General features: G+C 44.2%; 1 protein-coding gene across 1 annotated transcript in view; it reads right to left on the bottom strand.

Annotated features, from left to right (window-relative positions):
• Nucleotides 1–499: 499 nt before the first annotated feature.
• Nucleotides 500–13,704, bottom strand: part of NUP133 (nucleoporin 133) — a 44,917-nt gene continuing 31,712 nt past the window's right edge. Inside the window, exons 20-26 of the mRNA XM_024561905.3 lie at nt 12,882–13,040; nt 12,133–12,268; nt 8,968–9,086; nt 7,360–7,440; nt 5,957–6,021; nt 4,635–4,723; nt 500–1,249 (exon numbers count right to left, since the gene is read on the bottom strand). Of these exons, the coding sequence (XP_024417673.2) occupies nt 1,113–1,249; nt 4,635–4,723; nt 5,957–6,021; nt 7,360–7,440; nt 8,968–9,086; nt 12,133–12,268; nt 12,882–13,040 (786 nt within the window). The 3' untranslated portion in view covers nt 500–1,112. The remainder of the gene's footprint in view (nt 1,250–4,634; nt 4,724–5,956; nt 6,022–7,359; nt 7,441–8,967; nt 9,087–12,132; nt 12,269–12,881; nt 13,041–13,704) is intronic.

Below are 13,704 nucleotides of genomic sequence, written 5' to 3'. Positions count from 1 at the left end.
GACTTCTGCCCTTGGTTTTTGGAGCAAGTCCTTTAGTGTCCCGCCAGCCACCCCCCGTCCACCTTCGGTCCTTGTTTAAAGCCGGACAGAAACCGAGGGACGACCTTGATCAAGACAGGGGCCTGAGAACCGCTGCTTTTCAGGTCCGTCAGCTGTCACATGGAGAAAATCCCTGGTGGTTCCTAGCATCACACATGCCTCACGTTGGCTAGACAGACCGGGAAAGCTGGAGTCCAGGGTAAAGCATCTCAAAAACACATGAAGCTGACTGAATGCCCGCATTAAACAATTGTAACAAAGACCAACACTATAAAGAAAGCCACACAGGCCCTGACAGGGTAGTTCATGTGGTTAGAGCGTCGTCCCAATACACCAAGGTTGCAGGTTCGATTCCTGGTCAGGGCACGTAGAGAAAGCAACCAATGAATGCAAGTCAGTCAGTCGAACAACAAACCAATTTTTCTCTTTAAAAAAAAAACAATCATTTAAAAAAAATTATAAAAAAGAAAGCCACACAATGTTTTATTCAGTACAATACTTTCATGAACACTTTCAGGCAGATGAAACTTCTCCCAATAAGTCAATCAGTTTCCCAGCTCACATGAGCCAGGCCCACTCCTGTCATTGAGTCCTACGACACTGTACTTGTAAGTCAGCAAGACCGACCTTTATCCTACCAGGTGTCTCACACCGGCCCTCAGCCAAACAGACACCGAAGATCCCAGGTCCTCCTCTGCAGTGTCCTGAGTCACGCAGTTGCAGGGACACTCCAGTGCGATCTCGTCATCTTTGGCGCTCCGGGAACGGAAGCCAACAAGTTACACAAGCGTACAAGCAGCCAGAACCCGGGGCGCAGGGAGATGACAAAGAATGGGCATCGAGCATGGGAACAGCAACTGGTAAATTGCAGATGAAACAGAGGAGGGAAAATTTCATGTAACTAAAAACCAAAACTGTAGTCACATGGCTGTTTTGTGGTAGCTTCCAAATAAAGTACAAACAACTCAGCAAAACAGGTTATAAAACTGTACAAACTGCTACGTGTTTAAGGCCTAACGTTTTTACAATAGCGTATATGAATTTCCAGCAACAATGACCATTTTGAGAAAAAGTCACACTTGTCCCTGGACATAATATTCATAATTTGCTTTCAAAACAAACTCGAAGTAAGGATTGGACTTCAAGCTTCCAAGCTGCTCTGCTTGTAGGAGGTCCTTCACCTCAGGCAGGTATTCACGGAGCTGGATGCCTGGAGACACAAACACAGAAAGTCATTCTTCACGGCCATGACACCCTCAAAGGAATGAGGATGATTGACATGAGAACACCTGTGCTTCTATTTAAACTGTAACGGCACCCCGCTGTTGGGAAGCTGTCTTCAGCTCCTCCCACCTGCCAAACACAGTCGCAAGTCTGAGCGTAGGGCATTCTCAGAAGAGGCTGCTTGCGTGATTTTGCACCTCGTGGTCAAAAAGTCACTCTATTTAAATAAAGTCTTTACTAAGACCTGAGCTCTTCTTTTTCCCCACAGCTTAAGTCACTCCTCCATGTGGAAGTGGTTTTTTTTTAAAGAAAATAATAATCACTGGAAAACAAGTACTTCAAACAGTCACACAATGTCCTATTTGGGAAATAATTCAGTAGAAACACTTCCATGAAAGCTGGCTACGTATTGAAGTAGGTGGGAGAGCCGTCTGCCCCCCGCCCTCCGCAGAGCTGGGGGCCCACGAGCACTCACTACCGGCATTGCGTAAACTGAGATCTGGGCGGTTCCAAGAGATTAGGTCCAATTTTTCTCATTTGATAAAAAAACTGGGCAAGAAGTTTCAAATTAGTAAGACAATGTTCTACAATTTGTTACATTACCATAAAGTTCTCAAAATCATATTTTTTAATACCCTCAAAGTGCTCGGCACCAGTTCTGTGCTTGTTATACAATGAAAACACGTATGAATACGTGTCATGCGGCGAAATCCAAGTTATTTACAGACATTATCAATGACACTTTCAATAAAGCCATGTTCTCTGTGATATAGTATTACACTCATGAAAACATCACATTACAAGTTTAACTGTCTAAAAAAATTAACACATTATCTGAGTTCTGTTTGTACAGTGCAGGCCTTTGGTTTAGGCCTCGGATTCGGCGGTTCATTTCTTTCCTTCGGAGCTGGGGCAAAACGCGGGGGATGAGGGATGATGGCCCAGGTCTGGCTGCTGGAGCTCGAGGAGGCAGCGGCCCGGGGCCCGCACACGCAGAGCCAGCACCAGCAAAGGGGGCGGCGCTCACCAGCCCCCGCTGACGTCTGCCAGGTAAGTACTCCAGGGGAGTGCAGGCGATCTTTTGATTTTTGAGAGAAGTCAGAAAACGAGACTTTTTGTAAGACTTTTTCTCAACTATTAAATGCTGGCACCCAATTTGAAAAAAGTTTGAACTCCACGTGACGTATGTGCCTTTCGTTCTGTATGTACAACGTACTTCCACAGCGCGCGAAAACAACCCAAAAGGCTCCACGTGGGCGATTTAAACCCATCCGCAGGATGGATTCATGGCACTGGCTAAAGTAACTGTCAGGCCGACAAGGCCTACGAAACGCCACGTGGGGACATCCGTCTCTCTCTACCTGCAGAACCCGTCCTTTAAAAACATTTACTATTGTGCAGGGAAGACATGTTATTAAAAAGGTTTCAAAAAGAAATGTCCTTAGCTTTCTACTTGTTTTTGTGCTTTGCCATACAAGGACAACATTTAGTAAAATTACAAAATTTAGAAACTATTTTTTGTAAAAGTGTAACTTTCCGTCCCCGATTCTTTCACATCCATCATTTATAATCCGAGAAGAGCAAAAGCTGCAAAGCACCTCCGAATAGCACGAAACCCTTAGTGGGCCGCACTGCAGTTCGGCGGACCCTTTACGAGAACTGACTTGCTGAGAGCATTGGGTCCACGTGCTTTCTAACCGTCTCTCAGGCTCAACTGGAGAACCTCGCCACCAGTGCCCAGCGCATCCCCGCCCAGCCGTTCCTCCGCACTCCACACACAGGAAAAGGAGTCTCACAGATTTTACTTCTTTCTGCATTTCGCATATTTGCAAGCAAAAGATATTTTCTTTTGTCATATCCCTCCCTTCATTATTTCATTTTTAATTTCATATTCTGACAATGAAAAGGCTTAATTAACCTTGGGTTATTTGCTCACCTTTGAAAATGAAAGCCCTCAAGAAATCTAGTCAGTGTGAGCTGATCAGGTATCAGTTTTCATAAATAAAAGTCCAGGTCAATTCTGAGCAACTTCCAAGTACCCTCGTCACATAATTGCATTTCCCTTTAATCAGTTACAAAAGGAGACACAAAATCGGAGAAGTATGCTGAGAGATCAAGGAAGACAGGCTCTAAAGTGGAAGTTTCCGGAGCGCAGACACTGAATTTGCTTCTCTTTAACCTCAGAACACTAGGTGGTGTGGTTGGGTCCACCGGGCTTCTCTGAGGTCCCCTCCATTTCAGGGGGCTAAGTGGTTAAGCCAGTGACTCACATGAGGACTGTAGAACAGCATCTATCACGGAGGGGTCGGGGCTATGAATCTGCAAAACAATTCTCAGTGTTCAAAGAACAACGTTCACCGAGCGGCTGCTACGCATACCAGGCACTGGGCTGGGGGTGTTTTACATAGACTGACTGTAGGCTCGTGTACAGAAAATGTTCGAGTGTGTGGAAGGGGCAGCAGGACGAATAAAATGCACATCCGATTAGAAGGACTGCTGAAGTTGCAATAGCTTTTTCAGTGTGTATTTTTTCCGATTAACACTGAAGAGTGTTCCTAATTTGAAAAAATGGATAAACACTAACTTGGCCTAGTTTGCACACTGGCTGGATTTAGCATCGTGTATTTTGATCTAGTTAATTCTGTAATAAGTATGAGCCACACTTGTTTCTATGTATAAAATATCAAAACCTTTCACCTCTGGTCTAACACTGTCCAACTGTTAAGCTCTTAATAATATGAAAAAAGGTGGAAATACCCTCTAATTCCTCTTTTCCCTGAGAACAAGTGTTTTACCTGTAAAAGCACCCTTACCTACCTGTGTCTTGAACAGCAAATGGAGTTTTGCTCACTGCTTTAGGCACAAGACAAATGCAAAACATACTCCCTTCTCGTTTCTTTTTATTTTGTTCCCAAAGTGAGTTTCAGAGTATTAATGGGCAGAATGGATTTTCAAAAAAACCATTTTGTACTTTGTTCTTCAGTATAACATGGTCAGTTTAGTAGGAGATACACCTCAGACGTCTGTCTCATTCAAGTTTTGGATCTTCCCGAGAGCTCACGGAGAACGAGAGAGAGGACACCGCAGCCAGCGCTTGAGTCCCTCAGTCCCAGCATGGACACCAGCTCCAGCTCGGTCGGGGCAGGCCCGCGGGACCTGGGAGCCCAGAGGCTCCACCTGATGCGGGCTGCCCCAGTTGGAGAGGAAGGAAAAAAGTCCTTCTTTAATTTCGAACAAATCTCTCTAATTCTGAATACGATACCATTTGATCTTAAATCGCCCTGGCATTTGACATCTTGGCAAATCCCTGTTATTCTAAAATTTCTAAAACTGGGGAGTAATGTAATTTCCAATATTAACAAACCACTTACCATCTTTTAAAAGTTTCTGTAAGATTTTCACAAATATACTGTCTTTAGACACTTCAATCGGATCATCTTTACCGTCTGAACTGGACCAGCTAGAAAACAAAATCAGTGGAAGGGACAAATGAAACCACGAATGTATCTGAGATAAAGGACGTCCATTTGCTCCTGTGGTTTTGTCTGGACGGGGCACAGGCCTGGTAAACCCTGAGCTTTGTGATACTGTTTTAAATTATTTAAACAAGGGAGCCTGACTATACTTAGTGTTTAAATTGGATATGAGCTGTTACACTTAGGCAGCTATTCACCAAATATAACCATTATGTATTTGATGTCAAAACCAAGTTGTGAGGTATCTTTCCCCAACGAATTTCTACGCAGAAGTAATAAACCTTGTGAGCACCCACAGTACGCTCTTTCAGGGCACAGGCAATAGTGACAATACGTTAGAACGTACTGCTTTTCATAAAGGTAAAATTAGGTAACCAGTGTCTGGTGTGTGCGTTTGCCTTATCTAGTTGAATTTTCTACTACGGAAATTCAAACCACCAGAACCACTGCTTTGTAGCAATCGATGGATGTATTAATCCACATGGTAAACCCCGAGCCAGGAATTCCAGTCACATGACAGCACATTAGTGATGATGACCAGGAAGGAGACTCCAGTGGGCAGAGCCACAGGCTGCAGAGGGTGACCTGCAGAACCAAACTGAACAACAACTTTGACTATCTGGGAGTGGTCACAGGAGAAGTGCTTCCGTAGAAACAGTGCGGCTGCACCTTCTCAGCACCACGGGAGAAGGGGAAACGGGGCGCAGGGAAGGCTTTCAGCCCTGAAGTCGCGCTCTCTTTATACTTCTTTCCCCGGATGGAGACAATCCACGCCCACAGCTGATCATTCGCAGTCTTTCCCCGCCACCATCAGCACCCCGTTCCCCGGATAAAGCTCCTCCTCCGTGGGACGGAGGGGAGTGTGACACACAGGCCTCTGAAGTCTGCAAGAGGGCTTGACCCTCAAACTGTAATAATTTTCTATTTAAAAAAAAAAAGCAGCCTCAAGTCTTGTTTGGCAGAAGTGACCATACTTCTGTGAAAATAAAAACATGTATTTTTCCATGCAAACGGACAAAGTTTTAAAATAAAAAATGAGGTCCTTGAGCGAATTCCTTAATTACTGAGGGAAAAATTAAGATTACAATACAACCACTAAACTTTTCATTATATACTAGTATGTACTATTATACAGTTAGGTTACAAAACTATTTGGTGTGTGACCTGGTAAAGAGCACTTTCCAACACCGCATCTGAGCTTCGTGCTAAGAACTTACTTATCTCTCTGAAGAGCTTTGCAAAGGATCTCCAGTTTCAGGTCGTTTGTGTTTGTATCTTCCTCCTTCGCAGCAAAACAGAAAACATCCTCATTAAGTCCTTTTTAAAAGAAATACCTGTTTACATTTGAGTTATGCCAACTCCTAATTCTTCATCGTCACTGCTTCATTTTAATTCACTAATTAAAAAAATCCCTCTCTTTAAAATAGTAACACTAGAAAGAAGAGTAATCTAATTAATAATTTGTGAATGTTTGATTATTCTCTGAGAATCAGATTTTAGCAGAACCTTGAGAGGGTTAAGATATTAAACAAGGGAATGTAAAAGCCAAAACACCGTTTTATTTTTTAAAAACTTGTACTTTCCTTTTTATAATTAAACGTATCGGGGTGACGCTGGTTAGTAAGATTATGCAGGTTTCAACGCTAGTGCACATCATCTGTACACTGCACGGTGAGCCCACCACCGAAGTCACATCTTCTGTCACCACGGACCCGGGAGCCCCCCCCCCCCCTCGGTGGCCACCACACTGTTGTCTGTGTCTAGGAGTTTCTGTCTGTCTGTCTTCTTCGTTCATCTGCTGCTTTCCGTTCTATATCCCACATAGGAGCGAAACCAGATGGTCCTTGACTTTTTCTGTCTGGCTTACTTTGCTCAGCTTGATAGTCTCAGGACCCATCCGTGTTGTTCCAAATGGCTGTTTCTAAATCGACCAAACGACTTTTAATTGCAAGACCAACTACTCATCCTACAGAATCTTCATTATAAACCTTTTCCCCCAAAGGCTGAGAACAGCCTTTCATAGGGTGAATAGTTCAAGAATGAATTGATAAAGCAACACGAATTGAGGAATTAACAACGGCTTAATAAACGAAAGAGAAAAAATAGCTCAGGACTTTGAAAAGCAGCATTTTTTATCTGTGCACAGAAAAAAGTCATCCGGGAACGTGTGAGAACTGGCAGGAAGTAAGACCTCCTGATGACTTTTCTGTGTGCAATCCCAGAGTTCAGGGTGGCGAAACCAGACAGTCTTTTTCACTTTTCATCACTGCCTAACAGAGGTATGTTTTTCTTATTTTATGTATTCACGGTTTTGTTTTATTTTGTTTTGTTTGGGGGGGGTTGTATTGTTTTTTAGAGGAAGGGAGGGAGAAAGAGAGGGAGAGAAACATCCGTGAGAAATCCATTGATCAGTTGCCTCTCGCATGCCCCCTATTGGGGACCTGGCCTGGAACCCAGGCCTGTGCCCTGACTGGGAATTGAACCAGCGACCTTTTGGTTCACTGGCTGGCACTCAGTCAGTCCACTGAGCCGCGCCAGCCCGGGCTGTGTATTCAGTTCTACAGAAAACCCTGTAACAGTCTGATACCTGCCTGTGGCCACCTCAGATGGACTGACTTACCTCAGCAATATACTCCAGCAAGTCCAAAGCTTTCTTGAAATCATACTCGTTGGCTCTTCTGTTTTCTTCACAGATATACAGCTGCGGCAAGGTAAAGGAAGCGTGAGGACCAGTTTAAGACAAGACATAAGCGAAACCAGAGAAATTTAGGGAGAAAAGACGTCACTGTCTCTCGAATTAGGTTATTGGTGTTTTTATGGTAAAGAGCAGTGTCCATGTGCAATTACCCTCCGCCTACCTCACAGTAACCCTTTACCACATGCACACGTTTAATCGGCAATTAACTTGAATAACCGGGTATATACATGCACATATATCCTTTTAAAACGTCAGCACACTTGTATCGTTAGGGCCAAGGCAGCATATGCATTCCGGCCTTCTTTAGAGCACACTCCCTGCGATTCAGTGCTGCCCTCGCACTTTCGGAGCAATGCCTCTGAAGTGCTGCTCCCAGACGGGCTGTAGCATTGAGATCTGTGACTCAGTACGCGGCTGGTCCAGGGCTCCGTAACAGACAGGAAAACGCACAGCAGCACGTTACCAACGGTGGCCCCGGCTGCTCAGACCACAGCTGGCTGGGTACTCATGTCTGCACTTTGTGAACGCCCTGCAGCCTTTATACTCAGGGAAGTACTTGCCTTACTAAAAATATTACCGAGTTTTTCCTATCTCTTTATAACAAATTTCATTTAAAAATACGGTATGTAATCCTTTCACAAAAATATTCAAGCCATTTCAGAAAAAAAGCTGTTTACTTTTCACTTCTTACAACACTTGAAAAACAGTACTTTATTTCCTGTTTCTGAACAACCTTCCCCCCCACGATGTTAACATCTCTGAACTTGGAACGTGGTATGAAAATCGACGGTGTATCAGAGTAAAGTGGTACTTTCTCCTTCTGACTGACACATAAAACAAGGGTGACTTACACAAACAACAGCATCTTAGATTTTTAAATTAAATATGCTGGATCAGGAGAGGCTGTTGTGAGCTGCATTATAAGAAATCTGTTCCTAATAATAGCTAAAGTATATGAGTTTTTGAATTGTTTTCTTTCTTTGTAACATAACTAGAGCAAAATCAAGGTAATCCTATGACATCATTCTTGCATTTGAAATGCCTTCTTGAAAGAAGAAAGAAGTAGAGTTGAAGCTACAGGTGTGCACAACCACCAGACTCTTTTCTAGGCTGTGGCCCGCAATCTAGCGATGCCCTTGGAACGAGTGGGTCGTGCTCTGGAGAAAAGGGAGAGCATGGCAGTTCCGGGCTACCAACGGCCAGGCCCCGAAGGCATTTTTCTGACAGGAAGGCCTGCAGTGGACCCCAGGGTGCACATCGGTCCCACCCTGAGAAAGAGACACTAGGAGCTCCTCCTGGCCAACTGGACAAGCAGTTCTAGGAACAAGGGGGAGACGCACGGGGAGGCAGAGGCTGTTCACTGCTTTCCGCTCACTGGCTTCCTGCTCCCCAGCCGCTCTAACGACTCATTCCAGGGGCAGTTACCAGGAGCAGGAAGATGACTGCTCTTAGATACTACGCTGCATGGCCCAGGAAACCCAGGGCGTGTTTGAGAGTAAGAAACGGCGCAGGGATTCGGAAAGCACGTACGTTGATGAGCTGCGGCGCAGTCAGGACTGGCATGGCACTGAGACTGAGCTGCTTCTCCGTGAGCAGCTGCTCAGGCAGGGTCTCCTGGTGCAGCAGAAAGCGCTCCTGCTCCGCCATTTCTAGAATTCAAAATGACAAAGAGGGGTGGGAGGGGAGCAGATTTTATTTTTGCTCTTCAGAAAGGTCTGAATTTAAAAAGAAAAAGGAGTATCTCTGAAGATCATGCCATCACTATTCAATCTTAGAGTTTCAAGTCTGCTTATTCTCGATTCCTGATGATGGTCGAGCATATTCATGGTCTGACTCAAGTCACTCGACTTATCGCAGCAACCAGAGCTGGTCACAGGGGATGGGGGAGGGGAGGAGACACAGCCTACTGCCCAAACACGGGGTAGACCACAGGCCCCTACATCTCAGTCCACCGTGCGGTGACGCGGGAAGGTGCTTCTTCCCAGCAGAGCCTCCAGTCTAACTTCGTTCACTGAGGACAGTGATCTATTTAAAAGCCACTATGAGTGAATTCCAGGAAAAATAAATCCTGGATGACTATGTGTCGAACCGCATAAGTAGCAATGGTTCTCTCTCAAGGATGAGGTGCTTTTTCTTGCAATAAGCTGTCCTGGCTGCAGCCCCGTAACCTGGCTTTGCTCGTGACAATGTGCTGGATGGCAGGGGAAGGGCTGAGACCCGCCATGCAGCCTGAAAGGCACAGCGGTCCCAGCACAGTGCAGGGACCAAAGCACCCGTAGGCCCGTTCACACACTGGCCTTATCCCACAAGGCTCCACATTCTGTACAAAATTAAACCAAACATTTATGTGCAATTTCCATGCCTAGAAAAACCCATCGGGAGAATACACAAAACAGTAACAGAAAATTTATAACTTTCTATGAGGAATTACTTATGAAACCAGAAAGAAGTCCTTTAAAAAAACCCACTCCTAAAAAAATAAAATAAAAACCCACTCCTATGATTAGACACATTGTAACAACAGTCTATAGAAAGTTACTCCAACCCGGCAATACTTCTACTGTGTCGAGAGCAAGAGCCAAGAAGCCATGAAATGCAAAACAATGGCCAGGGTGCCGACGCTATCAGGAGAAAGTGAGAAATGAAGGCTGGTGTTCAAAATGAAAGACTGAAGGAAGACTCTACCAATGGTGAAAAGTAACTTTAACAGTGAAAGTTAAATGCTAATCTTATGATTTATTAAGAGATTTTTTGCAAGGAATACACAATGTCTCTGGTCCTTACAACTACGCACGTTCACAGATGAGGAACCGAGGCTCAGAGGGTCAATCGGCTACCCAAGGTCACAAAGCTAGCAAAAGTTGGAGGAAATACTTCAAACCAGATCGACCTGATTTCTGTCCAGATTCTTTCGACGACACCCAGTCTCCAGAGGACAGGGAATGACGGCAGTATAACCCGAGTCCGACACCAGAGGCTGGACGCTGTGGCTAGGCCTTGCCACTGAATCCCCAGGTCTGCACAAACTCCGCCCCTGACCACACAGCTGAGATCCCCCCACCAACTTTCAACTTGCAAAATTTCAGGAGTACAGTGTGTGCTGTAAGAATCACCTCTGCTAACCTTTCTCCGTCTTTGCTCCTCTTTGCCCCCTTAAACCTAATGCAAGCGGTAGGCATCAGGACATTTCATTCCCAGAAACTTAAGCATGTACCTCCTAAGAACTAGGACATTCAACCACAATATCATAATTGGGCCTAAAGAATTTAATAAGCAATTTAGTAATAGCGCCTACCAGTAAGTTAGTTCAAATTTCCCCAGCTGTCCCCAAAACGTCTGTCACAGTTGTTTTGGTTATTTGGGGGCTGGCTCGGGAGCCAATCAAAAATCTCACACCGCATTTGGCTGCCGTGGCTCTCAGGCTCCACTGACCTGGGGCAGCATCCTTTCTGCGGTTGTCTTCCCTGCTGCCGACGGGGCTGACCACTCTGCCCAGAATGCCCCTAATCGGGGTATGGCTAACCGTTCCCTTGAGATCAGATTGAGGTCGAACATTTGTGGCAAGAACACACACCGGTGGGGTTACACACTGCTGAGTTACATCCCCCTCGCACGCGGGCAACGTGAGTTTCTCTCATCGTCTGTCGCTGGTGATACCCGTCAGGTCTGTGTGATGAGACGCTGAAACACGAGAATATCCTCTTCCCCTGACACCTCAACTCCATGGCTCTAGCGTCCTCTGATGCCCAATTATTCACCCTGATTGCAAAGGGGCCACTTTCCAAGTCAATCATTCTTTCCACATTAATTAGTTAGCATTCTGTTTTGGTACAGAAGCATGTCACTGGTCACTCCCCTTTGGGCATCACTGCGGATTTGCGGGTTTTTCTCTTTTAAACTGAAATAAAATCCTTTACCACCATTCTTTTTGGTGTTCAAATTATCCCCAAACTTGGCCAGGCCTGTGGGAATTATTGTGTTGTTTGGTATCTCTACATTAACCGTGCTTTCTGGCCCAACAAGACTCCCCAAGACCATTTCTTCGATAAGCCCTCATTTCCTTTTACTGAGAAATGGTAGTTAGAAACCAAAATGCGGGACTAGGTATACTCATACTCCTGGGGTCTTTCCAGTGGACAGAACCAATCATTTCTTAAAGGACCACGACTCCATCTTACAGCTCCAAATCAAATGTACTAACTAATACAGAATCCACCCCTCTGACTCTCTTTGTATCTCTCTTCTCCTTGGTTCTCAAAAATAATATATTCGACCCTTTTCTCAATCTACAATATACGCAAAACAGTTCCACAATTATGGCATTAAAAAGTCGTGAACTCGAAACCGAGTACTTCAGGAGGACCATTACCTACCACGAGCCCTGGAGTAAAGGTCAAGATTTCTTGGCAGTTCTTCTCCTCGGATGAGTCACTAAGGGTGTGATCAGAGCACTCTGTGCAAACCATTAAATTCATTCTTTAGGAATTATGTAAAATACAAACCACTTTTCTCTAAGACACAATCCCAGTGTGTACCTGGACGGTTATCTAAGGACAGTGGGTGGGAAGCGCCCCTCTTAAAGGAAAGAGGGGTCCCCTTTCGGAAGGGTCCCCCGAGGGGACAAAGCAGCGCACTGTATGGGTGCGTGGGCAGCATGACTGATTTGAATGTCTTGCTGTTGAAGTTCTCTTTTACCTTCGATTTTCTCTTGCAGTGTATCTTCCGAGAAATCTGAAGCTAACGCAGCCAGTTTACTCAAGCCAAGAAGGGTTTTTTTCTTTGCGAAGTAACGCGTTTCCGTATTTGCCAAACCCAGAAGTGTCGCATGCGCCTACGGTAAACAACATGTGAAACTGGGACGAGACCCTGGCTGCGGATTCAGGCTGAAGCAGACAGCAAGTGCGACTCAGACTTCCCCACCCCCAGCCACATCCAGGAGAGATCAGGTCAGTATCAGCAAACCACACAACCCAGGAGCACCACATGCACGGGAAGAGTGATTTCACAACAAAGTATCAACCACCCACTGCCTATTGGGAAGAGACACGTATAAAGCAGTTGTTGCTCTATGACTACTACATATGATAGTTGTTAACATCCTGTCAAAAACTTTAAAATTAACTTATGTACTGTTTTTACTCATAATTTCAGTGTTTTATTATAAGAAAACACTCATCATAAAAAAGGTCGAGTGTTACACGTTAATGAGATCTTTGTGCTTTATTTTACTATCGTAACAGTCAAATCACAATGGACTACATTTTTAAATTGAGATATTAGAGGTAATGGCAACACTATCATAAATCAAAAATATTCAAATTACATGAGCAAATAAGAGATACACACTTAAAATAATTTACAAGTAGTATTTTAATTACTAAAAACTAAATTAAAACTAACAAAAAATGACCGAAATCTGCTGCACATAACTGAACCCTTCTTACCTTTTCTAATTCTTGGCTGTTAATCTCGTGCAACCAGCTGAGATGCTCGTGAGCTTGTAAAAAATCCGCCAGCTGTCCGTGCTGAGCAACGGGCTGGGACAGTAACTTGCCCCTCTTCCCCTTCTCCAGGTACCAACGGAAGAGAAAGTCTGAAAAATTCTATAAATAACACAGCCAAGAACCCAATACTGTTTAGTATTACTATTTTACTAAATACTATTAAATAATATAAAATATACTAAATACTATTAAGTACTATAAAATATTTACTAAATACTATAAAATACTATTATACCAAATAGTATTCCTAAATAGTAATTTTCCACCTTTATGGGTCTTTTATACTATTTAGTAATACTATTTAGTAATACGGTTTTAAAAAATACATTTCTGATAATAAAATATTAAAATTCTTCCAAAGGTCTCAGAGTACAAAACAGAAATCTCGTTTTTAACACTCATTTCCTATATTATAGGGTGCTCAAAACCACCTAATTGAATCACCTCATCTGACAAATGAGGTCATTCAGATTCAGAAAGATCTTGCTCAAAATCACGCAGAGTCTAGAACATTCTGCATCACATGCAGCTGTTTAAACTTAATTAATATTTAAAAATTCAGTAGCTCAGCCACACTAGCCACATTCTAGGTGCTCAGGGGCCACATGGGGCTAGCAGACTGCTTTTGGACAGCACATGCAAGCAACATCTCCATTACTACGGAGAGTTCCAGCGGACAGTGCCAAGACCATCACTCCAAGAATAAAAGGTTTTCGGGGTGGACTTCTGCGTCTACCCCATGGAAGTCTGGCACGATGAATCA

This window comes from Desmodus rotundus, chromosome 10, assembly GCF_022682495.2.
Source record: "Desmodus rotundus isolate HL8 chromosome 10, HLdesRot8A.1, whole genome shotgun sequence".
In the NCBI taxonomy this organism is placed as follows: Eukaryota; Metazoa; Chordata; class Mammalia; order Chiroptera; family Phyllostomidae; genus Desmodus; species Desmodus rotundus.
This window is presented reverse-complemented; position numbering and strand designations above follow the sequence as displayed.